Here is a 26,602-nt window from a genome sequence, read left to right as displayed (position 1 = left end):
CCCCATAAATAAATCCTGCAGTCAGACACTATAAATACTAGCACCCTAGGTGAATCTCGCAGTACTGTATATAACTTTTCTTTTAAACCTTAACGTTAACATTAACTCAGTCAGCAGTTATGCTTATGTTTTGCTGCTGCATCAGTATTTTTCTTCAGTCTGCACAAGCATGTGTTCATTTGACCCATCCTGATGAATCATGTTATCTGCGTTGCATTGATGTGGGGGTCTTATCTCCTTATGCCCACAAAATGACTCAGGAATTGACTTCAGAATTGAATAAGAAGATGAAGTAAAACTTGAAACTTGGTTAAACGGAGACTATGAACATTTTGGATCACAAAGAAATAAAACATCTGGATCAACAGTACATAAGTACATCGCCAAGCTACATTAAAATAATTATGATTTGTTCAATTAATAAAAACCACAAACATCAGAGAATCAGACCCTAAATCGGGTGCATTCATTTCTTCATGTGGTTCGTTTGCAAATAACTTACGGTAGTATGTAGTACTGGTGTCAAACTCAAGGCCCGGGGCCTGATCCGGCCCGCCACATGATTTTATGTAGCCCACAAAGGCAACTCACATATGTCAACGTCCATGATTCTTGTGGAAATCTGTACCAAAATTTTAAATTGTCATATATCATAAATGATAGCATTTAACTATTATGAGCATTTTTGTGTTACCAAACATGAACAAAAGTTGAAAAACCCATTGGCCTTGATTTCAGACTCCAAAAGTAGCTCAAAAATTCTGTGTCAGAATATGATGGGGCAATTAAAGATTTTTATGGTTTCACAGTCAAATGCAGCGCTATGGGGGCACAAACCAATGCAATCTGTAGGCCAGTCCCAAGCCCGGATAAATGCAGAGGGTTGCGTCAGGAAGGGCATCCGGCGTAAAAACTGTGCCAAACAAATATGAGCGTTCATCTAAAGAATCCCATACCGGATCGATCGTGGCCCGGGTTAACAACGCCCGCCCCCGGCACTGCTAACCTGCAGGGCGTCGGTGGAAATTCAGCTACTGTGGGTCGAAGACAAAGAAGAGGAGGAAACCGGATCCAGCGTCAGAAGGAAAAGAGGAATGCACAGAGCCTACAACTGAGTGTAGGGACTTTGAATGTTGGGACTATGACAGGAAAAGCTCAGGAGTTGGTTGACATGATGATTAGGAGAAAGGTTGATATTCTGTGCATCCAAGAGAGCAGGTGGAAAGGTAGTAAGGCTAGAAGTTTGGGAGCAGGGTTTAAATTATTCTACCACAGAGTAGATGGGAAGAGAAATGGAGTAGGGGTTATTTTAAAGGAAGAGCTGGCTAAGAATGTCTTGGAGGTGAAAAGAGTATCAGATCGAGTGATGAGACTAAAATTTGAAATTGAGGGTGTTATGTATAATGTGGTTAGCGGCTATGCACCACAGGTAGGATGTGACCTGGAGTTGAAAGAGAAATTCTGGAAGGAACTAGATGAAGTAGTTCTGAGCATCCCAGACAGCGAGAGAGTTGTGATTGGTGCAGATTGTAATGGACATATTGGTAAAGGAAACAGGGGCGATGAAGAAGTGATGGGTAAGTACGGCATCCAGGAAAGGAACTTTGAGGGACAGATGGTGGTGGACTTTGCAAATGGATGGAGATGGCTGTAGTGAACACTTATTTCCAGGAGAGGGAGGAACATATAGTGACCTACAAGAGTGGAGGTAGAAGCACGTAGGTGGATTATATTTTGTGCAGACGATGTAATCTGAAGGAGATTACTGACTGTAAAGTAGTGGTAGGGAGAGTGTAACTCGACAGCATAGGATGGTGGTGTGTAGGATGACTCTGGTGGTGGGTAGGAAGATTAAGAAGACAAAGGTAGAGCAGAGAACCATGTGGTGGAAGTTGAAAAAGGAAGAATGTTGTGCGGCCTTTCGGAAAGAGGTGAGTCAGGCTCTCGATGGACAGCAGAAGATCCCGGAAGACTGGACTACGACAGCCAAGGTAATTAGAGAGACAGGCAGGAGAGTACTTGGTGTGTCTTTTGGTAGGGAAGGGGAGAAGGAGACTTGGTGGTGGAACCCCAAAATACAGGGAGTCATACAAGGAAAGAGATTAGCGAAGAAAAGTGAGACACTGAGAGGACTGAGGAGAGGCGAAAGGAGTACATCGAGATGCGACGTAGGGCAAAGGAGTTGGCAAAGGCTAAACAAGAGGCATATGAAGACATGTACACCAGGTTGGACACGAAAGAAGGAGAAAAGGATCTCTACAGGTTGGCCAGACAGAAGGATAGAGATGGGAAGGATTTGCAGCAGGTAAGTGTGATTAAGGATAGAGATGGAAATGTGTTGACTGGTGCCGGTAGTGTGCTAAATAGATGGAAAGAATACTTTGAGAAGTTGATGAATGAAGAAAATGAGAGAGAAGGAAGAGTTGAAGAGGCAAGAGTGAAGGACCAGGAAGTGGAAATGATTACTAAGGGGGAAGTCAGAAAGGCATTACAAAGGATGAAAAATGGGAAGGCAGTTGGTCCTGATGACATACCGGTAGAGGTATGGAAGCAATTTGGAGAGATGGCTGTGGAGTTTTTGACCAACTTATTCAACAGAATACTAGCGGGCGAAAAGATGCCTGAAGAATGGAGGAAAAGTGTTCTAGTTCCCATTTTTAAGAACAAAGGGGATGTTCAGAGCTGTGGGAACTATAGAGGAATAAAGTTGATGAGCCACACAATGAAGTTATGGGAAAGAGTAGTGGAGGCTAGACTCAGGACAGAAGTAAGTATCTGCGAGCAACAGTATGGTTTCATGCCTAGAAAGAGTACCACAGATGCATTATTTGCCTTGAGGATGCTAGAGGAAAAGTACAGAGAAGGTCAGAAGGAGTTACATTGTGTCTTTGTGGATCTAGAGAAAGCCTATGACAGAGTACCAAGAGAGGAACTGTGGTACTGCATGCGTAAGTCTGGTGTGGCTGAGAAGTATGTTAAAATAGTACAGGACATGTATGATGGCAGCAGAACAATGGTGAGGTGTGCCTTAGGTGTGACAGAGGAATTTAAGGTGGAGGTGGGACTGCATCAGGGATCAGCTCTGAGCCCCTTCCTGTTTGCAGTGGTAATGGATAGGCTGACAGATGAGGTTAGACTGGAATCCCCTTGGACCATGATGTTCGCAGATGATATTGTCATATGCAGTGAAAGCAGGGAGCATGCAGAGGAACAATTGGAAAGATGGAGACATGCACTGGAAAGGAGAGGAATGAAGATTAGCCGAAGTAAAACAGAATATATGTGCGTGAATGAGAAAAGTAGAGGGGGAAGAGTGAGGCTACAGGGAGAAGAGATAGCGAGGGTGGACGACTTCAAATACTTGGGGTCAACAATACAGAGCAATGGAGAGTGTGGTCAGGAAGTGAAGAAACGGGTCCAACCAGGTTGGAACAGCTGGCGAAAGGTGTCTGGTGTGTTATGTGACAGAAGAGTGTCTGCTAGGATGAAGGGCAAAGTTTACAAAACAGTGGTGAGGCCGGCCATGATGCACGGATTAGAGACAGTGGCACTGAAGAAACAACAGGAATCTGAACTGGAGGTGGCAGAAATGAAGATGTTGAGGTTCTCGCTCGGAGTGACCAGGTTGGATAGGATTAGAAATGAGCTCATTAAAGGGACAGCCAAAGTTGGATGTTTTGGAGATAAGATTCGAGAGAGCTGCCAGGCAAAAGAGCGAGAGGAAGACCAAAGAGAAGGTTTATGGATGTGGTGAGGGAAGACATGAGGGCAGTTGGGGTTAGAGAGGAAGATGCAGGAGATAGGCTAAGATGGCAAAAGATGACACGCTGTGGCGACCCCTAACGGGACAAGCCGAAAGGAAAAGAAGATGGTTTCACAGTCATAACGGTTCTCTGAGGGAAATCATGACTACAATGTGGCCTGTGGCAAATATGAGTCTAACACCCCTGATCTACAGTATCCAAGGTGTATCAAAAACTATCCAGGGCTTGCGTCACAAAAGATTTGCTTTAAAAATTATTTTTGGTTTACTAGCTTGTAATAAGTATAACGATGTCTTTGCCATTGCCATGGTGGACCAGCCAGGAGACATCTCATGTCATGTTAAACATCAAGAACGAGAAGAAATCAACTAACTCGATCTTAGTCATCTCGCTACTGGCAAACTAGCACCAAATGCACATTTACTGCTATTGATTTTCATTTAACACTCGTGTCCGACAGGGTCTAAGTTTGAATCTTCAAGTAATCAGAAAAGTATTATACTGTAGCCTTTCTGAAGGATGGGGGATGCAGCAAGGTGCTGTACATAATAAAATGACTGCTACGAAATAGAACAAATGTTATATGCACGTAGTGAATTCACACATTTAGACCACTAAAATACAAGGGAATAATGGATAAAGATAACATTAAGGAAGTACTATTTCCCATCAGCACTTTGTAGTGAGGAAATGAGACTTAAAAGAAAAAACGTCAGGGGAAGGATATGCAACGTTGAAAAATCTGAAGTGCCAGATGATTCAATAAACATCACTGAAGATGCATCCAGAGCCATTTTTTTACAGTATGTACACAGGCACAGAACTATATTTACTGTTAGGATCTACTCAAACCTAAAGGCTTATGTAAAAGCTAGCCCCCCGAAAATGCTTTGTTTCTTTCAAGATCACCCATACTCTGAGCTGCTCTGACTCATGACTGTATGGAGTTTGTATATTCTCCCCATGTGTGTTTGTATTTTTCTCAGACACCAGGTCTCCTCCCACATTCCCAAAACTTACTTTGTAAGTTAAACTGAAAGCTCTAATTTGTCCGCAAATGAATGGGAGTATAAACAGTTGTCTACTGCAAGGCAACAAGTCTTGCGATTCCTCCCACACAAAATCAGCTGGGATGGGATAATGAGATGTATTTTTATATAGCCAAGTAAATCAAGTACATTTTACAACTATTCCTCCTTTCTGCTGCATTCACCACCAAAATGATCCGATAGGAATTTATCTTAGTTCACATCAACCGATAACCATTTTTTAACAACGGCCTTCAAGTCCCACAATTGAAATTTAATCAATACTTCCAGGTAACACAAAAGTCGAAATGCTTGTGCGGTCATTTTCTCTGTAATCATTAACGCCTTTGTTTTCCGACTACAATGTCAAAAAGTGTGATGCAGGGGCACAGACGCTTGTCCATGAATGATTTTCTTACATTTTAAACAGTGACTAATATAGTTTTACACTCACTGTACATGATAGTTATAAAAATTGCTTTTACTGTACAGTTAGTAATAACTATTGTGGTGACAGTTTGAAGCAGAAGCAGATTTTCTTCCAATAATCCATTTCCCCAAATCTGAACTGGTCAGCCATTGGTTCAACCATGGAACTTCCACTGTACTGAAGTCAAAACAGAATTGTTTCTTCAATGAAAACTTAATCAAAGTGAAGGATAATCCGTAATCATGACAAAATCATGGCGTGAGCTGAAAAGAACCACACGTGCCGCTCTGATGTCCTATAATAATGGGCTTTTGCAAGTTCATGAGCAGGTCCATAAACGACCATTTGGACAACAACAACAATAAAAAAATATATATATATATAAATGAATGATGTGTAAAGCGGAGGGGAAAGAAGAGGCATGTAAACTGGTCACGTGCACTCACAAAGGCCAGCTGCTACTGGTGTGGACCCTCCACTAAATGTTTTCTCACCCCATCTCGTTTTCCTCTTTCCGCATGGACAAACAGTGTATACATTTACATAATCATCTATAGGTAAATGATAGCTACTCAGCTACGCATTTCATTTATATGGAAATGTGACTGCTGTTTGCTCTAAAAGGAAATCATTGAAGTGTCGGAAAGTGGTTGAGAAATTGTGTTTTGGTGAATAGTTGCTAGCACAGATGGCATCGGCGCATCTCTGTCTCCTCACTTGAAGGTGCACACACAATCGAAAAAGTTTGGGAACAACATTTTTTTTTTTTTTTTTAATTTCAGGGTTCTGAGTCAAAGGAGCAGAAGACGAGCCAAGTACTAACACACACACACACACAAAAAAACAAAGTTAACATTGAAAGATTTGCAAATGAATGAGAATGGAGAAATCCAGCAAAAACTAATTGAATAATAATAATAATGAAAAAAAACAACAGTATTCAACATCATAGAAATGAGACATGAAATTAAGCTACAACAATAAAGAAGAAAAATCAAATACAAAATTCTGAGAATGGAGTCACGGTTATGAACCAAGGAAGGTACGAAACTGAAAGTCAAGTAAGTTGCTGGCAAAACATTTCCAAACCCATCAGAATCAAATCATCATTATCGTCGTCCTTATTTTATTCCTGTTTTTTCTTTTTTTTCTAGTTTCTGATTTTAAAAAAAATGCATACATAATGTGCAAATCATCAAAACAGTCCACGGAGTGACAGTTTCAGCACAGTCAAAAATTCACCAAGAGAAAAACCAAGTGAGACAAGTTGTCTTATTCAGTATCCAACAACAAAAAGATCTTGAATATTTTGTCTCCAGGCAGTTCTGGTAAAAGAAGAATATTTTCAATCTGTTGCTACAGTAGGGAGTTTAAACCAAATAAAAATAAGGAAAAAAAAAAACAACTTTAAATTTACCAGCAAAGAACATCACCTTGTAATAAAATATAAATGTACCTTTTTTGACAAAATCATCAGCGATACGCTAAACATAATTTCAGCTAATATTGAGCAAATAATCCAGTATTTGGAAATATGAAGACGAAATAAATAATGGTTATCCTCATTGAAGCAGACAGGAAGAAGTAAGAAAGAGATGCTTTGATGTATCACATCCGACTGGGTGGTCACAGTGTTGTGTGCTGCCATCTTTCAACATACAATGCCTATATTAATTAAATTAAATTAAAAACAAAACAAAATTAAAAAAAACAAAGGATGTCATTTCTGTACTTCAACCACGTCTATGAAAGCTACATATTCTGACCCCCCCCCCCAAAATGCGTCTTCCTGACAAACATTCCTTGAGGTCCCTCCCCTACACAGATGCCAGCACCAAATCACGTAACACCTCACATGCAAGCTTCGAACAGCCGAAACGACAGTGATCGTATTTTACAGGGTTACAACGGACAAGGTCGGGGGTCGTCAGTACTCCGATGGATCAAACATGCGCGTGTGCGCGCACACAAACCTCGGACAGTTACTTGGGGTCGTGTCCACGTTTTTTCACACTTTCTAAATTCCCAAGCCGGAACTCCTTCAAAAAGTCCATGTGGAGTCCCAGTGAAGATGTGCATTCTCTCTCCAGAACTCCTCCAACAGTATGTGTGCTTTCAAATGTCAAGTCTTTTGTTTGTTGCTTTTTTCCTGCGGACATGTTCCAGTGACTCAGAAAGTGTTGAGTTCATGAGAGATCACAGTTGCCAATATGGTACTGTCAAAATGTTTCTATTTTTGTTTCTACCAGTTTGTTTTCTTTGTGCTGGGAAATGACTTGATTTCTATACATAATATTCCTTGTCCTTGTCTTTGGGTCTCTTGTTTGCGGCGCTGATTTTGGCACCGCTGCTTGGCGTTTTATCTTTCACTACGGCGCCGTTGGTTTGCGCCGAGTTGCTGATGTAGTTGCGTGTCTCGTCCACCTGGTAGGACCCCTCGTCCCTGTTCCTGTACTTGTACATGGCGTAGAGGAGGATGAGGATGCAGAGGGCGGCGGCCGAGACAATTCCCACCACCATGCCCGTGGTGCTGCTCGATTCCCGTATTACCTCCGAGGCCCCCGGCGGTACTCGCCGCACCACGCCGGGCACTGTAGGTAAGGCGGCGGGCACCGTGCGCAGCATGGGCGAGGTGATGTAAGGACCCCGCGGCTTGGTGCCGTCCAGATCAAAGGATGTGGGGAGCGGAAGCAGGACTATGTCCGGCTGCGGGGGTTTTACCTCGCGGTTGTTCATTTTCCCAGCGGGCAGCTTGGGAAGTGTGGCCGAGGGGGCCGCCGCAGCTGGCGTACCACGAGGGTTGGGTAGCGGCAAGGTGGATGTAGTCCTACCTGCCTCAGAGGCTTTGCTAGGCCTCAAGTCCTTGGCCTCCCACTTGGGTGCGAGGGCTTTGTAGCCGCCGTCATAGGTTGATGTGGTCAAGATCTTATCTGTTACCAGGGAGAAGGTGTTGTCAAAATCTTCATCGTCAGTCGGGGGCAGGCGAGAGTCGAACGCTTCGCCAGAGCCAAACCCCGAAATCACCATGCCATCATCATCATCACCATCATCATCACCACCATCATCACAATCATCGCCGCCTCGGTCCGACAAGCAAGGTACCCCCGCCTCAGTGGCCATGGCCAAGGATTCTTTGGTGGTCTCAATAATGGTGAGGAGGGGGTGGAGGGTTGGGGGAAGGGAGATGAAAGAAGAACGGGTGGATACAGAAGGGATGTCTATGGGATCCTCCACTAAGATGGGGATGACTAGCTCCCCTCCTGGAAAGTGACAGAGAGAAAGAGATGCTCGTGAGGCAGCAGAATGACTTCCAGCACCATAGAAGCATCAAAAGAACGGATGACCAAAGAATGCAAAAGGCAAAGCTCAACATGGGAAAGAAAATCAACTGAAAAGAAGAAGAGAGAAATTAAGAAACAGAAAAAGGCAGTAGCAGTGCAAAAATTAAGAAAAGTTAGTACCAAACAAGAGCCGTTGTAAAAGGAACAGCCATTGGTAAGGTATGTGTTGCATCAAAAGGCTTGAAGGGATGCACAAGGGGGAGCCGCAACAAACTGACTCTATACACTACCCACTGAAAGTATCCTCACAACTGTCAGCTTTTCCCCTCACTTGTCAATTATTCAATGAAACTTGTCCATAGAAACTAAAAATGCATTTCCTTCACTACTGGTCCTGGAGTGGGTGTAATCACTGAAAGAGCTGAACTGCTGAAGTTTGTTTTGGTGACCACATCAGCACCTATCTAGAAGTGGATGATTAAAAGTCTCACTTGTAAAGGCTGTTCTCGTCTCTCATGAATATTTGCAGTTTGCATTGTTTAGCGTCTGCATTTACATTCTCAATGAATTGACCAGTGGAAGGAGTTTGCTGTCTATCTAAAAGCTGCCTCTTTATCCACTTAAAAGTTTTTCAAGAGGCTTGTTTCATTGCCCGTGCAAAGGTTACAACAAATGCTTACAAACATGTATGGTAAAAACAGGAATCGGATAAAAGGTTGCTTGGAAGTTAGGCTTTACATAAATGATACTAGCCTCTCAAAAATATAAAACCGATACGTAAGCAGATGCAAAATGGAACTTTCTCTGGGCTCCCCGATTTGCCTTGGCCTCTTGCCTTTTGACTCCTCCAGATACCGCAATGGCATAAAGTCATAGGGCAGTTCAATGACACCTGAATGTTTTCTTGTCGACATAGTGAAGTTCCAAACAAAAGCAAAGGTTTTGTTCTGGCTATTTATAATATAGTGGAATTTGCCAGGTCAAAATCCCGTGTCATACAAGTGGGAATTTGACAAACATTTGTATGCAAAAAAAAAAAAAAAAAAATCTACAAATGACTCTTCTCCTTTGTGTTATTGAGTCAAGGCTGGGTCAGTGACTAGTGCTAATCTATCCTCTGATAAATGGACCTCCAAAGATGCCTTCAGTCATAGGCACAGTATTTTGACTTTTATTGGATTTATTTCATACAGAATTAAAAAAAATGCTCCTGCAAGAAACTGCATTTTTTTCTCTTCTCTTTCTTGTTCTTAATGCTTTGAAAAAAGTTATAATTCACCCTTACAACTTGTATTTTTTGCATTAAAACAAGGAGGAAAAGCTTATCTTATTGTTGCTTGTGTACATTATTTTATGCTATGATATCACTGGTTCAGACCACTTGACATCAAATTAGGCTGCACATGTCCCCTAAACTATATTCAGTTTGACAACCCAAATTTAATGCTTAGGACACATTTTTAAAAAAGCTGTTAAAATGTTATTTAAATATTGCCAGCAGACAGTAGATAAGAAAAATTTTACAACATTAAGTTGGAAGAATTCTATTTTCTATAGCCATAGCCAGCATCCCAGAAGAGACCTCAGGAGGTTCCGGTGTCCTTAATTCTTTACGAGAAAAAGGTTAAAGTCTTAAAACATTCAGATGTGCACTGAAGCTACTCATCCTCTTACCGGAGTGGCTTGATTGTACATTGCAAAGGCTCACAAACAGGACACCAAAAAATTTGATGCAAACCTTAATGGAACAGCAAAGTGGGGGGAGGGGGTTAAAAAAAAGGCAACAGAAATGAAGGAAAACAACTAAATAAAACCAAAAGAATGAAGGCATTGCAAAAACGTTGAGTTAGAGCAAACATTGTTCAAACATTCACAAAGTAAAGCCACAGATAGAGCTATCCAGAAAGGGATCAGTAAGAATTAAATAGAGGAAACAAAAGCCAGCTCGGAAAGAGACAAAGAAAATAATAAATCATAAAAGCCTACAAAAGACAGTTTTGAAAGGAAGAAAGCATACCATCAGTTTTGTCAACTTACATCAACAAATTGCCCGCATGATTTTGGCAGGAAGAAAAAAAAAAGTTTATAAAAGAAAGTTGTGTAAGAATGCCTTTGGACAAGTTATAGATGACTTCTGAAGACGTTCTGATTATTTTCGATATATTTCTCATTTTAGACAGGATGGTACAGGGTGGCAACGACACATCCACACACCATGACATGAAAAACAAATATCACCATTCTCTTCAGGATATATATGTTTTTTTAAGATATATATTTATAAGATCATTTAGTATAAAAAAATCATTTAACTGCGTTATTTTCATGAATATGTACAGCCTTATTAGATTAGATGTGATAATTCTGGCGACCTTGTTCAATAGCTATGAACAAAAGGATGACTGTACATATCTTCTCTACGTAAAGGATTTGGGGGTCGGGGGGGTGTGTGAGACAGGGCTGGGACCTATGAACATACTAGGAATGAAATGGTATAGATGGAGGTGAACGTGTACATCAGTTGCCATGTCCATGTAAAGGCGGCACGAAGCGGTCGGGCGGCATTAGAGCTTTTGGCTGTAAGGAAGGGATGGGGATATACAAACAATGAGCATATATACATGCCCATCTACAAAAGAGAACAGCACTCTCAACACTGACAGTTTTACAAACCCTAAGCTGCAACTTCTTTGCCATGCACCGAAGCCACCGAGTAGTTACGTTCCAATTTCAATCTCAGATAGGCATCGAGTGACAGGAAAATAGTAGCGATCAGCATTGAAACAGTTTGCACAGATAGCGCCGCTAACTTTGGATGCGCCTTCGCTTTTTTCTCGGTGCGTCCATTTACAATTCCGCCCAATTTCAAACTTGCTTAGTGTTTGTTGCGGATTCACAGAGAAAAGAGGAAGCTTCAGTTTAATTGGGAAAAAACAATCAGAAATAAAACATTTGTCAGTAATCATTCTTAGAGAATTAGCAGATACTTCACATCTTTACATTTTCAGAAAGAAGAATAGAGGTGCACATATATGCCGGAGAAACATATATATGCGTCCTAAGGACAAAACATAAACATATTAGCAAGCAAGAAAGCCATTAAATTTGTCACACTATACCAAAGATGAACAACCAGAAAGCACACACCGAGGCAGACAAAAAAGAGAGAGAGAGGAGGGACAGATTAAAGGTAAAGTGTCACCACCTTCCTTTAACTAATAATAAACAGGTTATTATTAGTGAAATGTATTTCTCTTGTTAGTATCTTAAAACACAGGCCAGAGCGTGCAATCTGGATGTACGTCAGTGAGAAAGGAAAGGAAAATGTTCTATTGAATTGTTGCTTTTTTTTTTTATTCCTTTATTAGACATTGGGTTAATGCATGCTCAAGTAAGTTGCATTTAGGGAGCGTAAGATCACATAATAACACTACAACAAGCTGGGGTTACGTAGGGGAGTTGGGGGGGGGGCTGTCACCAAGGGCTGCAGGATGTTTTCTCAGGCAAAGGAAGCGTTGGTAAGCAATTCAGCAAGGGATGAAGTCGCACCACACGTGATGTATAACCAACATTCTGTCAACGTTTTTGTAGTCAGGGAAGGACACAAGTAGAAGATCATTATCATGATCATAATTCAATCAGGAGCCACCAACAGCCATCGTATGACAGATATAACAGTATTGGGAATGAATTCCACAAGAGGGCACCATGTGGAGATTTTGCGATTTCTTTGGAGGTTTGATGTTTGAACTTTTCGTCCATCCATTTTCTTAGCCGCTTATCCTCACAAGGGTCATGAGAGTGCTGGAGTCTATCCCAGCTGTCGATGGGCTGGAGGCAGGGTACACCCTGAATTGGTTGCCAGCCAATCGAACAACAGTTGGACTCACAATCACACCAATGTGCAATTTAGAGTGTCCAATTGATGTTGCATGTTTTTGTGGCAGGAAACTGGAGTGCCCGGAGAAAACCCACGCAGGCATGGGGAGAACATGCAAACTCCACACAGGTAGGGCCGGGATTTTAAACCTGGTCTTCAGTTGCGCCAACGTGCCGCCAGTGAAACAACATGAAATAAAAAATGAAATGCAATTTGCAAACAATATTTGGCTTTTTTGCATACTCTGACTTCTCTAATGTAGAAAAATATTGTTTTCAATTTATAGTTTAACGTGCTATCAAGTTGACAATCATACTCCTGTTCAAATCCTTTTTCATAGTTGCTTTACATGTAAGTTTCCACAAACTACCGACCCTCTCCCAAAAATGTGAATATCATGGAAATGTTTATTTATTGGCATAAATCCAAGCTTCACCCAGTGTTGACGCTATTCCATTTATGAAACCAGGGGCTGCAAGGCTAAAAATATTCGTCTCTGCTCAGTTGGACTTCTGAGGCAGCCGAGCAGATACGGAGAAGTATACCATTGCTCTTCACTCATTGCTCGTCCAGATTGCCACTTTTCTGCAATGTTTAAGAACACACAGCTAGAAAATAAACATTAATTTACCCAGTTGCACGATTGCTCTAGAAACTACATTATTATCTCCACGATCATCTACACTTTGTCTCCTCTCCAAAAATATGCCGAAATATAGGAACCTCTGATACTCATCCACTTTTTGCACGTGTCGTTCTGATGTGATGATGTGGTGTTCTCGCTTTCTCATGGCACTATTTTAGAATGAAAATGCAACCGCTAGTAACTGAGCCGAGGACAGCGTAGTAGACCCAATACTGCGCAGTGCAAACATGGCAAAAAGTGTCTCTCTTTGAGGCAAAATAGATTTTGCTCTGCCCTTGTTTACTTGGCTTTGTTGGCACTCTATTGTTCGCTTTGTTTGACTTTATATCCGCAAAACATTTACTTCCAAGAAAGCCGCTGGAGTCAAAAGGGCTTCAAATAAGTGCAGAGGACCTTGATGTTTTGGTAAACACTTTAATCCCAGCTAAGCCCTTGCACAAGCATTTCGCACCTTCCTGGTAAACACGGGCGCTTTGCTTGCCTACCCAAATTTTGTTTGTGTTGTGCGCTTGTCCAGATGGAGGAGATTGGATGGATGAAAACTCTGCCTCGACGGAACAACTGTAATTCTATATTTTACTTGACACACAGCCGCTTCTCTTTTTAAAAAAGACGGACATGTCGGGTACAATCTTAGCACTCGCATCGGGAAGAAAAGAATAATCCTGAAGAGAAGCAGAACTGATCGTTTTCCAGCGTAGGAGCAGTTTTACAGGCATTTGCTCATCGCCGTGTAAAAAAAAAAAAAATCGCTACCCATACAGTACCTACAAACTTGTGAACAGATACTCGTTAAATAAATGTGTATGTTTGATTGAGTGACAGCCTCAGCAGTTTAAAGGTTGGCTGTGCGGAAACGTTTTGAACGGCACTTCTGTTCACTTTCTTCTCCCGCAGACCCCGTCCTCCATTTCCATCCAGCATTTGCTGATCCACCCAAATGGAGACGAATCCTGACCGCGAGTGAAGGATTTTAACCACGTGCGCACACCATGAAAGCTGAAAGCAGGAGTGCCGGTACGAAGCGAGTCAATGTGATTTCAACCCTGAAAATTGTGAGCGTCAGTAATTTGGGGACTTGAAATCCTATTGTGGTCGTGTGTATTGTGCTCAGACACCTGCCCAAGCACATTCATTCACCTCCCGCATGTTTCAGGCTGATTAACAAACGCCCATAAAAAGAAAGGATAAAGATTATATTGGTGCCTTCAAAAAGTGACAGACTGCTGACGATTGGCTGATATTTTTACTCATGACGCTGATTAAATTCAGCTTGTCGGTGTTCCTGTACACGAAGAATCTGCTCAACAGCTTGTTCACTGAATAATTTAACGTACTTCAGGTTATTTGTCATTTTAATCAGCTATTTCATCATAAAACAAGCCATATTTTGATTTTTTAAAAACAATTTCAACATAAGTTGAAGGCTTTTTCCCTAAGAATGCAATTTCATAGCTATAATTTCCGACAATGGCATCCATCAAGTGAAATTCATTATTTTTCTCCTCTAATTTCTAGGTTATTTTAGTTTGTTCGGACTAATTATAAACCAAGTGGGCATAAATCATCTTCTTTGCTCTCTTGTGGAACCCATATGGGATAAAGGGTAAGGGTTGAACATTTTTTTTATATATAAGATAAGACATCCATACACAGCAGACAGGACAAACAGATATCACTATGAAAAGAGACAAAAAAGTTCAAGCATCGAGGCAAGATGTCTCAAAGGGGAGGAGCAGGCCTGGTGCTGTGTCACCCTTGAAAACACACGCCGACATGTTGCAAAAGCCTGCTTGGAGGGGGGGGTCGGGGGTGTTAGCAGACACTCATTGGTGACAGAGAAGAAGCAGCACCGGTAATGGAGGCCAATCATATGCATGCAGAAGCAGGGCCATGTAGGGAGGAGAAAAGGGGGGCGGGATTGTTTGTTAGTATCTAAAGCTGCCTCAATCCGGTACGGGGTACATGCCACAAATGCCTTCTAGTTGAAGCAACAGGTAGAAATAGAAAAACAGATATACTTTGTAGCAATAAAACTCTTTTTATGCCATCTGCATTCAAACAGTATATGCAGAGAGGGCGGGACAAAAGAAGATGGGTGAGGGTGGATGGAGGTTGGGGGTGGTGGTGAGGGGGAGGTTCACATTTGGGAGAGGAGTCATTCTTTCACACACGACTTTCGGCAGACAGAATGGGGTCGCCTGCATCAGGCAAAACAAAATGATGATGGCAATAAAAGATTTTGTTGCCCTTCATTTCCCAAAGTTATATTGAAGATGGGGAGAGGGGTGGGGCATGTTTGTTTCAAAGCCATATGGCACAAAATTATAATAAATCAACACAAACTTGATGAGGAGAACTTTGAATTTTTCCAACCACCAAAAGTTCATGCGGCACAAGATGAGGCAAAAACGGGAGGAGGAGCGGCTCTATCCTTGTTTGGAGGATGGACAACGGATGACCAGAAAGACACCCCAAATAAATAAACATAAATAAAATACAACAAATAAAAGACTACAGCAAAACAAAAAAATTGTCACATTCCCTACTACTTAACCCATCCCTATTAAAGTCAAGCAAATCCAAAGAACACGCCCAAAAAAATCATAAACAACCCTGCGGCTGGGCCACCATCGACAGAGAAGATGTCAACATGTACATCACAGGAGAAAAAGACCAAAACAAATGGAAAAAAAAACTTAAATCCAACGTCATGTCATGCAACTGCTCAAACGACTGACTGGAAGTGAGACGAGGGGATGAGGATATGAATTTCTGTGTCAACACAGTGGAATGTACAATACGGGTACATATGAGTGTGTACTGTATGTCAGCCACTACACTATATGAGGGAAGGGTGTTGTGTTTTATTCACAAAACACATGTCCACATTTGAGAAAACTTGGGTTTGCACTTCAAAGTGTTATTATTTCAAAGCTGAAAACACAAAAGTGACTCAGGTGTTGAAACAAAATGGAAATATCCAGAGCGAGAAACCCGTATTTGCGCAAAACGATTAGTATTAGTGGGAGTAGTGCTGTTGACAATTTCATCCTTAGGGAAGAAGTTTTTGAAGTATGGAGTGCGTCTGAAAATGTTAGCCAGCTTGTTTATCAGCTTCTAAAAAGGAGGAAATTGTCAACTCTGGTAAAGTGTCAGGACACCACACATTTTGTGTTTGCAGTAGCGCCGGGAAGTGAAGTGTAAGTTATGATACATTACTAACAAGAGAGTGACAATGTCATAACACTCCGAATGAGACACAACCAATCCTGGCCCATCTCACGGCACATTTGGGAGTCAGAAAAATAGTGTCCGGTGAACTCATTTTCACAATTGACATGTGGTACAAACAAGAAGGCTCGTTTGTTTACTCCCGTACTTTTAAAAAGTTCTGCATTCCGTGCCGGTCAATTACAGGAACAAAGTTATGTGATTGAACAAGAAAATGTACATAATTTTAATCAGCTACATGACTGAGAGAAAATGCGTGATTACATTACAGTTGCTGTTGGAAATTTCCCCCATTACAGTTTTAGTTACATTTGAAAAACTGCTGAAAAACTTTTTTTTTCCAAATCCTAAACCTCAACCTCTCCCATCCAACAAGATGGATTTTCCAAACTACTACCTTTAATTCTACCTCCTTGTGGTAATATTTATTACTCGTACTCATAATTTATAGTTGGAGTTTTTAACACAAAAGAAAATTGACTATTGAACCATTTAATTGGATGGTCTAATATTTTCCAGATGCTGTGTGCTTATAATGCAACAACCACCTTTTTTATTATTTGATTACATTTCATTATGTTTTGTGACCACTTTATTATTTGCTTAAAAATCCTTTGAAGAACAGATGTGCTTCATTCCAAAATAATTATCTCTGGTTTCTGGAAACAAGGGTACCATTGATGCACGCTTTCAAAATGAACAGTACCGTAATTCCCAGCCTATAGAATGCACCTGGTTATAACCCTTGGAACACAGAAAGAGTTTAATGCTAGCGCGGCGCTAACCAGGTGTGCTAACACTAGCGCTGCATCACGGCATAAACTGCAGGGTTGAAAGCGTATGAAAAAAGTTGTGGCTTGTAGGCTGGAAATTACAGTAATCATGATGTATTTATATATAAATAATTAAACAAGTCTGACAAAGTAATTAACGTACTTACACTGCTCTTACATTTTCAACAGGGTAACATGCAATTGTATCCAACTACGCTTCCAAAGTAGTCTGGTGTCAGAAAAGATTAATGATAGACTATGGAATACAATACATTTGAGTTCGCCAGAGTAGGAACAAAACTTGGATGAAGTAACTCTAGAGAACACAATGTATATACTTAAAGGATGTACTACTGTACTGCATGAAGTAAGTCATGCACTGTGATTACTCTCTTTTCATCATAACAAAATCGTCGAGTAGTATAAATGGCAAACCCGAGCTTCCTCAAAATAAGGTCTCCTTTCCAATTAACACCTTTTTTTCCCAACTCCATCTGGTCATATTTACAATGTACATATTTGCATAAATAAGTGTTTGTGTGCAGGGGGAGGAAGGAAGAGAGACAATGCGCACAGAAATTCGAGGATATCTGTTCTCTATTAGAATGTTTAGGGTAAGGCAGACCTCCAACGAAAAGAAACAGAGGTACAAACAAGAGAAGAAGGGATAAGAGGGGGAAGTCAGGGAAGGGAGGGGGGGGCTCTATTGCAGTTAGTCTGCTACATACCACGGTGTCTATGCTGAAAGCATCTTTGTTCTCCAAACAATCTCAAAATGTATCCTCAGTCAAAGGAGACACGACCACAGCAAGAGGAACTCAAGAAGAGGACGGATACATTTTGAAGCATCAGTGCGGGCGACATGGGGGCTTGATATTAATTTTGGACTTTAACAAGTAAAGCTGCCTCTCCACACAATGCTGAGAGAGCAAAATTAGTATCAACACGCCATCATGTCAGCGACCAGTGTGGCCCCACAGCTAAGTGTAACTTTCCTAGTTGAAATATTTGTCATTTTGAGGGCCTGATTTACTGAAGACTTGCAAATGTGCACAAACTCTCGTTTGCTCGCAAGCAGACATCGACGCTGAGCTACAAAACTGAGTGCAACCAGAATTGCGTCTGCCAATTGTGCTGAACTGCTGCCACGTTAATTTTAGCCGTTGTGGGAGGAGAATGTGCCAATACGTAAACGGAGCACACACAATGCAAGTCATCAAACCTGAGACAAATTACGGAAAAGGAATAAGCGTCTTTAATTAAGGTGTCTCAAAGGCAGGCGCAAAACCATAACCCAAAGCGGTGCCGGCATACTGCAGGAAAAGTGAGATAGTTTTGCCGCTCCTCTCAACATTTATCTAACAAAACAAAAATTTTCGCGATGTTTCATCTATTCAGCAATGAAACAGAGAGATTGACGAAGGGCACAAAGTCAGTCACAAAAAGGAGTCCTGGCATGTCACCAATGACAAAAATTCCTTGGAACTTTTTTCTGTGAATTCATTTCAGTGCACTGCTATCAAATTTTATGCAGGATTGGCACATACGTGCAGTTGCCACGCATTCAGGCTGGGTTAAAATAAATAAATATGGCACTCCCCACCACTTTTACACTTGCTGCCAATAGCGCGCAATTTGTTATTGTTATTGGAACTCGTTGATTGGAATCTTAGTGAATCAGGCCCTATGTGTTTAAACTGCTTTCATTTACCAACACCATGTTCTAAATATTGATAGTAAAAATGCACACAAGAATTTGGTAGGAAATTATATAAAAAGTGACCTGATCTAAAAAAATAAAAGAAAAAAAATGTAGTACAAACACATCAAAGGTACATTAGCATCACGGAATACGCCGGGTCTGACTTCCAGACTAGTGTATCGTTAAAAGCAACAAAACGACGAGTATCAGGCATTTTCATTTCCACCATATCAATTTTTTTTTACAAAAATCCTACTAAATTCTTGTGCAAAAAGGTTCAAGAGTACAAGTTTGTTTTTTCATGGTGTCTGTTTAAGTTACACTTGAAGCTCCAACGGGACATGATGCTAAGAGGAGAGGCTCCTCGGAAGCAAAAATAACTAAGTAAATAAAATATATAAAAATAGGGGCGGGGGGACTTGACTTGGGTTCCAAGCAAACACAGCTTGACACACTCATCCCACCTGTGTGTCCGGAATCGCACTCTTCCAGGTCTTCGTCGTCACTGGAGCACTCGGCTGATGACACAATGTCATCTGTCGTCTGTACACAAACAAATACACAGGGAGAAAGTTTTAGACAAATTTAATAATTAGCACACATAGTAGTAGAGCAATGATTCTCATTTAGCGTGTGCCAAGAGATGATCAGGAGTGTCACGGAAAATTGTCCAATTTCATTTAATTAGTCTGAAAACTTTTTAGTTACCACAAAATATGTATCTTTTTCATCTTTCTATTCCAGACATACCAGTTTGGCAAAGAACACACAAAGTACATTAAAAAAACAAAAGAAACCTACAGTGCAGCAATGAGGAGGGATTAAAATCTTTGAAGAGGGGCAGGGGGCAGTGGCCCCGGACATATAAACGGGTTGAAAACCTCAACAATGGCCTTTTCCGACCTTTCAATCACTCGTACAATAATAGCCAATCAGATTGCATTGTCTTAACCCCTGGCTTGACACGCCCCTCTCGCCATATTGTCCCACAAGCAATGCTGGTTATCAGTAGCGTGCGCTTGGAAAAGTTAATGTTACGAAGCAGATGATCCTCAGATGCGCTTGGGGAACGTGGAATTCTGATGAAAAATATCCTGCTAGGTTACAAGGGGCCCTGTTGATTCATTTTCCAAAGCCTAAAACACAGTTGACGAAGTGTCTACAATGAATTACGCTTGGGGATGACCGCGTGTACAACTAAATGTGAACATTATAAACAAACACAAGGCTGTATGTTCGAAGGTAAGTGAGGGAGATGCATCTTCTCTGAGTTTGATTTCATTATTATCAGTGCTTTATACATTGCAGGAGAACAACTTTCACTTTGTTAGTGTATCACTGACCTGCTGAATGAAGTGTGTAATGTTTTATGCCGACGAATCGAGTTATTGATACTAAATGCGAGATGTTATGCAAGAGAAATGTCTATTTGGTTATTTGTGTCACATCAAACTTTTAAGACAGAGCACTGGGTTCGATTACGAGCCAAGTCAAATGAATACACCCACACACTTATAAAGACTACAATGATATTACTCGTGATCTTTCCAAGTAAAAAGTACTCACCCTGCTTTACATGCGCAGTACGATTCCACTATTTTGTTGGATTTCAATATGAAGTTTGTGAGGTGTCAAAGTTTTTTGCATTGATCGCCAACATTTCGCTGTAACTCTGACATTGTGTCCTGCCCCGTCCAAAATCTTAATTCTGTGTACATATCCTTGTGTGAAATAGTTGAGACCTCTCTGTAGAACTCTCTTGGACAAATCTGACGCATTTGGCAAAAAACATACCCCAATATTATCTGGAATACGCGATAGACAATCGACTTCAAACATGTTCTGTTCAATCGGCATTTTGAAAGCTTGTGGGACATGGCTAAGGGGGCGGAGCTTAAGGTAGCCATCGGAAAGGTCCATTTTTTATCAAGGGTCAAACATTTCTATCAGAACTCCCCCGCCAGCACAGTGTGTGCCCCCGGGCAGCAACACACTGTTGCACACCACTGAATCTAAGCTAAGCAAGAGAAAGGAAAAAAAGGTTAGCACTGTGACAGACAAAACAACTAACTGCTTTCATTGCAATAGGCACATAATTAACCTGCGTAACCACTTATTTGTAACATTTGCCCTCATTCTTCTGTCTTTTGGGGCAAACCAAGAAGGACTAGATGTGTGTGTGGGGGGAGAATAGGTTGGATTTACGATGTGCCGGGGAGCCGCTGTTTATTAGAATGACGCAGCAACGTAATAAAGCAGTTGCTGTCACCAGGCAGGGTTATGAAATCAGAACACTGATTGAGTTTTGCAGTGCCACCGCGTGCATGGGGGCTCTAAATATCATTGGCTTTGACAGAATAATGAAAGGCGCCCCCACCCCCGCTCAGGCTGCTGCTTTTGAAATGGGCCGTCTCCACAGCATGCACTTTACTGGCAATATGGATTTTTTTTTTTTTGAAAAGCTCATTGCTAACATCTTGTGTTACTAACATGTTATAATGACATGTTTGTTTATACATTGCGCCTAATTATGTACTCTGGCATAAAGAGGCTGGAAAGGTTTAAACAAAATGGATGTAAAATACAGTCCCCTGGTAAACATTATTTTTTTGAAGCCACATTAAGTGTGTAAATGGCTTTTGGTTATTGCTGAAAGAGGGTTACCGCTTGTTATGATAATGAATGTGATGATTATGACAACAGATGTAGGCGGCAGAAACATGAAATAAACACCTCAGAATTACTTCCAACAATTTCTACCAGAATGGATACAATCCTGCATTGTTTGTACACTTGTTTTTCAATAGTGATACAGTCTCAGTTTTGTAACTTTATTGTAATAGTTATTTTGGGAAATAAAATGGGAATAGAAAAAGAACAGAGGTACCTTATTACAAAGAAACTTCGACCATATGAGTATGAAGTTTATCTTTTGTACATTTAAGAGAGTTGTGAGTCGTCACTAACATGGTACCCCGGGGCACCAAGTCGCCCCCCCCCAGGACCACACACATGGTCCGCAAGATGCGTGTCCCATTCATCGTAATCACCGCCAGTCCTCCATTGGAACATATGGATATTTGAATACAACAGCCATTAATGGCAGTAAATTAGTTTTAATGAGACGCATGATGCATCCCTGCACCAGCGTTTGCATAATAGAGAGCCAGCCAAGTGACACACAAAGTCATTCTTCCAACCACGGGACTACAACAAGATGAGGCTGCCCAAAAAGAAACCGAGTTGGTGGGATCCAATAAGCGATACACTAACGCGTGTGTGCTGGGAAGGCAGCCTACAGTGGCAGAGCGTAATGATGTGTTTGGCCAACAGGACTACAAAAACTGATTTCACAGCTGGGGGAATCCAATTCTCTAAATCTCCATTACATAGAGTGGGATATACTCTGGTAGCAAAACATTGATTATTTTTGTGTAATTATTCTCCTCGGAAGTTTTGGTGGGCATTTTATTCCAGGTGAAGGGATTTACATAAACATTTCTGGAAAGACACTTTTTGTGCCCCAGTACACTTAAGCAGGGTCCTGAAAGGTGGTGTTATTTAGTGCAGAAGGACTTGAACCCAAACCTATTGAAATCAGATAAAAAGCCTTTCCACATCTTCCAGTTTCCCTTTTTGGAGGTTTAACTGCCTGATTCCCTCATATTTTTGTTTACACTTGCTAGAGTACTTCCTCAAAGAGAAGCTGAAGGTATTCACGGTATTTACACAAATGGAAAGAGCAACACATTATTGTTTTTTTTAGGGGCCTTTGACTGTATGTGTAGTTGCATATGGATGGAGCTGCTAAGAAGTAGATGGCGGACCATTGCTTGTCAAGTACATTTAGCTTTTTTTGAGTGAAAAAACAAATTACCATCAGAAACCTAATCCACTGGGATTTTAAAAATGAACTTGAAACAAGAGAAGACAAACATTCTTATCAAAAACTCCTGACGCAGGATTTACACCGGTCATGAAAATAGGACCCACGGTAACTATTTTGTCAGAAACCATAATATATGTCATTTGCTGCTTGTTTGTGAAAGAGAGCAGAAAGAAAGAAGTCAGTGGAAAGATCAGACCTGACAATCGCGATGACATCCTTCAGAGTCTTAACACCACAAACAAACACAGCAGCAAAATCAATAAATAAACAGTTCTCATTCAAACCGTTTTTACTAACGCACATCAACCAGGAGAATTCCTCATGGGATCAATACAGACAGATACCCGGCTAGATGATAATTCAGAACTCGAAGCTTTTATGTTTACAAATGAAAGAACCAGCTCACCACCACCACCACAACAACAACTAGGATGGCTCATCATTATCGAGCAAAAAGTAGAGAATTTAACACAACTCACTTTGCAACAAGAAACAGTTTAGCTGAGGCCAGTAGGTAACAATTCCTCTAAAAAATGTTTAGTCGTGTTTGCAGTTAACATTTACTGGCTGGCTAAAGAGAATTACACATTTTAAACAACCACATAGCTTCATGCTAACAGACAATGTTAAATACCTTGGGCAGGCTAACAAATATGAGGGCTATAAACCTTGAAGCAAGTGATATTCGAACACAAATGGTAGATTAAGACAATTTGAACAAAAAATATAACAATACAGGCAAAAACAGTAAAACAAAGCAAACGCAAAACTTTCTGGTTGAGTGACTTGTTAAACTCTTCTTCGTGCCTGTCTTGACTATACTGTTCCCAGGTGGACAAGATGCACACAGCAGACGGAGCAGCAAAATGTCCATTGAACTGAAGCAAAAGAAAAGTGTGTGGCGTGGGGAAATGAGTTTAATTCTTGCATAATTCTTAATTTTTTCTAAATTTTTAATTCTTGCATTCATCCATTCATCCATTTTATGACGCACTCATCCTCACAAGGGTTGCAGGACTGCTGGAGCATATCCCTGCTGTCACCTGCTGTACACCCTGAATTGGTTGCCACACATTCGAAGGGCACATATAAACAAACAACCATTTGCACTCACAATCACACCAATGGGCAATTTAGAATCTCCAATAAATGCATGTTTTGGGGATGTGGGAGGAAACCGGAGTGCCCTGAGAAAATGATGATTTGAGATGGTTTTGAGTTACGAGCATGGTCACAAAAGGATTTAGACTCATATCTTAAGGTACCACCATATCATAGACATACTCTATAATATGGACACTTGGTTCTGATAATATTAAAATAAACAGCTGAGGATTTTGTCATTTCAGCTGCAGATTTTACAAACTCGAATCATGTAAAAGAGGATGCAGCTGTTGTTCCCTTAGATTCGGTAGTAATAGAAGTAGTATGGCCATGGTGTTACAAAATATGTTTTCGAAAGTTGCAATGGCGCCTTGACAGCTTCAGCTGCCTCAATAGTCTCCCTCGGGGTCAATAAAAGCAATGTAAAGGCTAAAAAGCTGTAGGCTTCCAAACATGACATGAGGTATGAGCATGATCGTGCTGCCTGGAGACGGGAATGGGAACACAAGCGCAAGACTACATTCCACTGAGTCATATCATCCTGGAAGTTGCTCTTGAACACACCACAGTCATAATAAATGACCTTCAGACGCTTTTGTGCCCTAAAGGACGAAGGAAAGCGAGAAACAATGCCTTTTGAGAAACAACACATTATGGAACCCCATTACTCCTATCATACCCAATTTGGTTTATTTACAAAGGCAGAATGCCTGATGGCTAAAACTGCTCATTTATTTATTTATTTATTTATTTTGGGGGGTGGAAGTAGATGAGAAAAAGAAAGAACCCAGACAAATCAATTTTCCTCAAGCACTGCATCCCAGCAGACAGTTGCCATGGATATGCAATATGGTTACACGTTGCGAGATCAAAGTGACGAAGCAGAGGCAAGGGCAAATCAAAGACGGGATTCAAAGCAACTTCTTATTATTCCCCGAGGTGTTGCTTGGTCACCTTCAACTTTTATATACTTCATACAGACATGGGCACAGTCATTGGTAACCTTCTATGAAAGAAACATGCCCAGTGGTCAGAAACATCATCACCCATTATCAGTTATTTCAGTGGCTGTTGTGGGTCTTTATGTAATGGAAAGGTGCCAAAAATTTTGCCCACTTGCGTGTGTTCTATCGTGATACTTAATGCCGAATCTTTTCCCAGTGTGCACTCAGATGTTTGACTTGAAGCTCTACTAACTATATCACCACTACCTGTCCCTCTATTCTCTATCGGAGAGTGAGAGAAGTTGAAGTCTTTCTGTTATGCTTGTTATCATGTCCAATCGGCGCTTTGGCAGGCTGACAAGGCACACGCTTGTCTTACAAGGGGAATCAATGGCACTCTGCCCTCATCTTATCTGTCACATTGCCATAACTTGTTCAGTCCGTGTTCTTCACTCTGTGCCAGATAAGAAAGCGGGCTAAAATGCGACAGTGACAGAAACGGCACCACAGACTGTAATATGGAAACTAAAAGAGAAAAAAATATTATGACTGAGTTTTGATTTTTAACATTAGTGGGAAATGTGGGATGTTGAACTCATGCTTCTCCTTCGATTTAGTCTTTCAATTCAAACATGATGTGACCCAGATTAAAATCACATAGTCTCAAAATTTAACTGTCTCCTAAAGCAAATATTGATATTTTCAATGATGTTTTATTGGATTAGAGAGAATAGAAAGAGGAAGGGGCGAATGCAGGATGTGAGGAGCGCCTCTAATTGGTAAAGGTGAATAAAGCAAACAAAAGCAAGCGTTGAACTTGGCCGTCTTGGTTGCAGCCAAATTGGTTATGTGGCGATTATTTCTCTTTTTCTCAAGGACCATCCAGCGTATACAGCACAGCAAGAGCTGCTGCCGCACAGGAAACTGTAATTGCCCGGAGGCCGAAGGCAGCCACTTTCAAACAAGGTCGTTCATCTTCCGCTGGAAAAGGAAATGGTCTTCAGCCCTGATCCTTAATCACCCCCCCCCCTACAGCCGCAGTGTACAAGGTCATCAGGGAAGCCTTGCGACAAACACACTTACTCACACTCAGACTGCATCGCCCATCATAAACTGACAAGCCTCAAGACCTACGTTGATTATTACAAACAAGGAATTTTATGTTAGAATGTAAATAAATGTAGTAGATGGAGGTTACAGCTTTTTAGAATTAATTATTGGATTGATTCATCGAAAAAAAATCTATTTTGAGTCCAATTTAATGTGAATTATAATTTTTTTAATTATTGTTATTTGGTATTGTTAAATTGGTAAATGTTTAACACAACCAAATCAAACACATTTAAGTAATATCACATGAGATCACATGATATTTTATTCACTAACTTTTTGAAACTGAGAGCTAGGTCTTGGGTACTTCTTGATATCCACTTCTGAGCATGCTTCAGGTTCAACTACTACAGTATGGCTGCATATTATAATTATTTTTGCAATGGACTCATTGTTTCCATTAAAAAAAAGACAAAAATGTTCATTGTTTTTTTTTAGGAACAGATTGTTTGCAAATGTCTTACTGTCTTCCAATGAAACAACACTAATTTTAAGTTAAACTATGCCTCTGACTAATTGGTTATCAAAGTAGTTGTTGATCAATTTGATGATCGATTGGTTTTTGATTAATCGATGATTGACGACACCTCCCATTGAGGTTCAACAAAACAATGTATCCTCCATAATCATATTCACAGAGGACTTTGACTCATAAGGGTTTCAAATCAGTGCAACAAATAAAATATAAACATCGCAACGACTGTGAAATGCATCATGCAATCGGAGTTTGCAATTTTACAAGACTGTTTTCATGTTTTTATTAATATTTGATTATTGCTTTCTGCTTATTTTTAGTTTAACAATAACAAAAGACAAA

At 40.8% G+C, this 26,602-nt stretch overlaps 2 protein-coding genes and 1 long non-coding RNA gene across 6 annotated transcripts in view; 2 read left to right on the top strand and 1 right to left on the bottom strand.

The window, feature by feature from the left end:
* The window catches only part of LOC133496189 (centrosomal protein of 128 kDa-like), a 59,227-nt gene extending 51,966 nt beyond the window's left edge, over positions 1-7,261 (top strand). Inside the window, exons 30-31 of the transcript XR_009793736.1 lie at positions 6,005-6,037; positions 7,123-7,261. The gene's annotated coding sequence lies outside the window, so the exon portion shown is untranslated. The remainder of the gene's footprint in view (positions 1-6,004; positions 6,038-7,122) is intronic.
* A 244-nt stretch (positions 7,262-7,505) lies between these two features.
* LOC133496188 (neurexin-3b-like) overlaps positions 7,506-26,602 on the bottom strand; it is a 246,715-nt gene continuing 227,618 nt past the window's right edge. For 3 of the 4 annotated variants that reach the window (XM_061811438.1, XM_061811440.1, XM_061811441.1), the window contains 2 exons: positions 19,203-19,281; positions 7,506-8,482 (listed from right to left, as the gene is read on the bottom strand). In XM_061811438.1, the coding sequence (XP_061667422.1) occupies positions 7,506-8,482; positions 19,203-19,281 (1,056 nt within the window). Of the gene's footprint in view, positions 8,483-19,193; positions 19,282-26,602 lie in introns of all 4 variants that reach the window. The other variant, XM_061811439.1, reaches the window with a different exon arrangement.
* LOC133496190 (uncharacterized) lies at positions 8,195-26,138 on the top strand. Its single transcript, XR_009793738.1, has 4 exons — positions 8,195-8,320; positions 12,451-12,512; positions 13,927-14,046; positions 25,552-26,138. It is a non-coding gene; the product is annotated as an uncharacterized LOC133496190 (long non-coding RNA).

The sequence above is a fragment of the Syngnathoides biaculeatus genome, chromosome 23 (assembly GCF_019802595.1).
Source record: "Syngnathoides biaculeatus isolate LvHL_M chromosome 23, ASM1980259v1, whole genome shotgun sequence".
Classification (NCBI taxonomy): Eukaryota; Metazoa; Chordata; class Actinopteri; order Syngnathiformes; family Syngnathidae; genus Syngnathoides; species Syngnathoides biaculeatus.
Note: the sequence above shows the minus strand (reverse complement) of the source record. Positions and strands in the feature narration are given on the sequence as shown.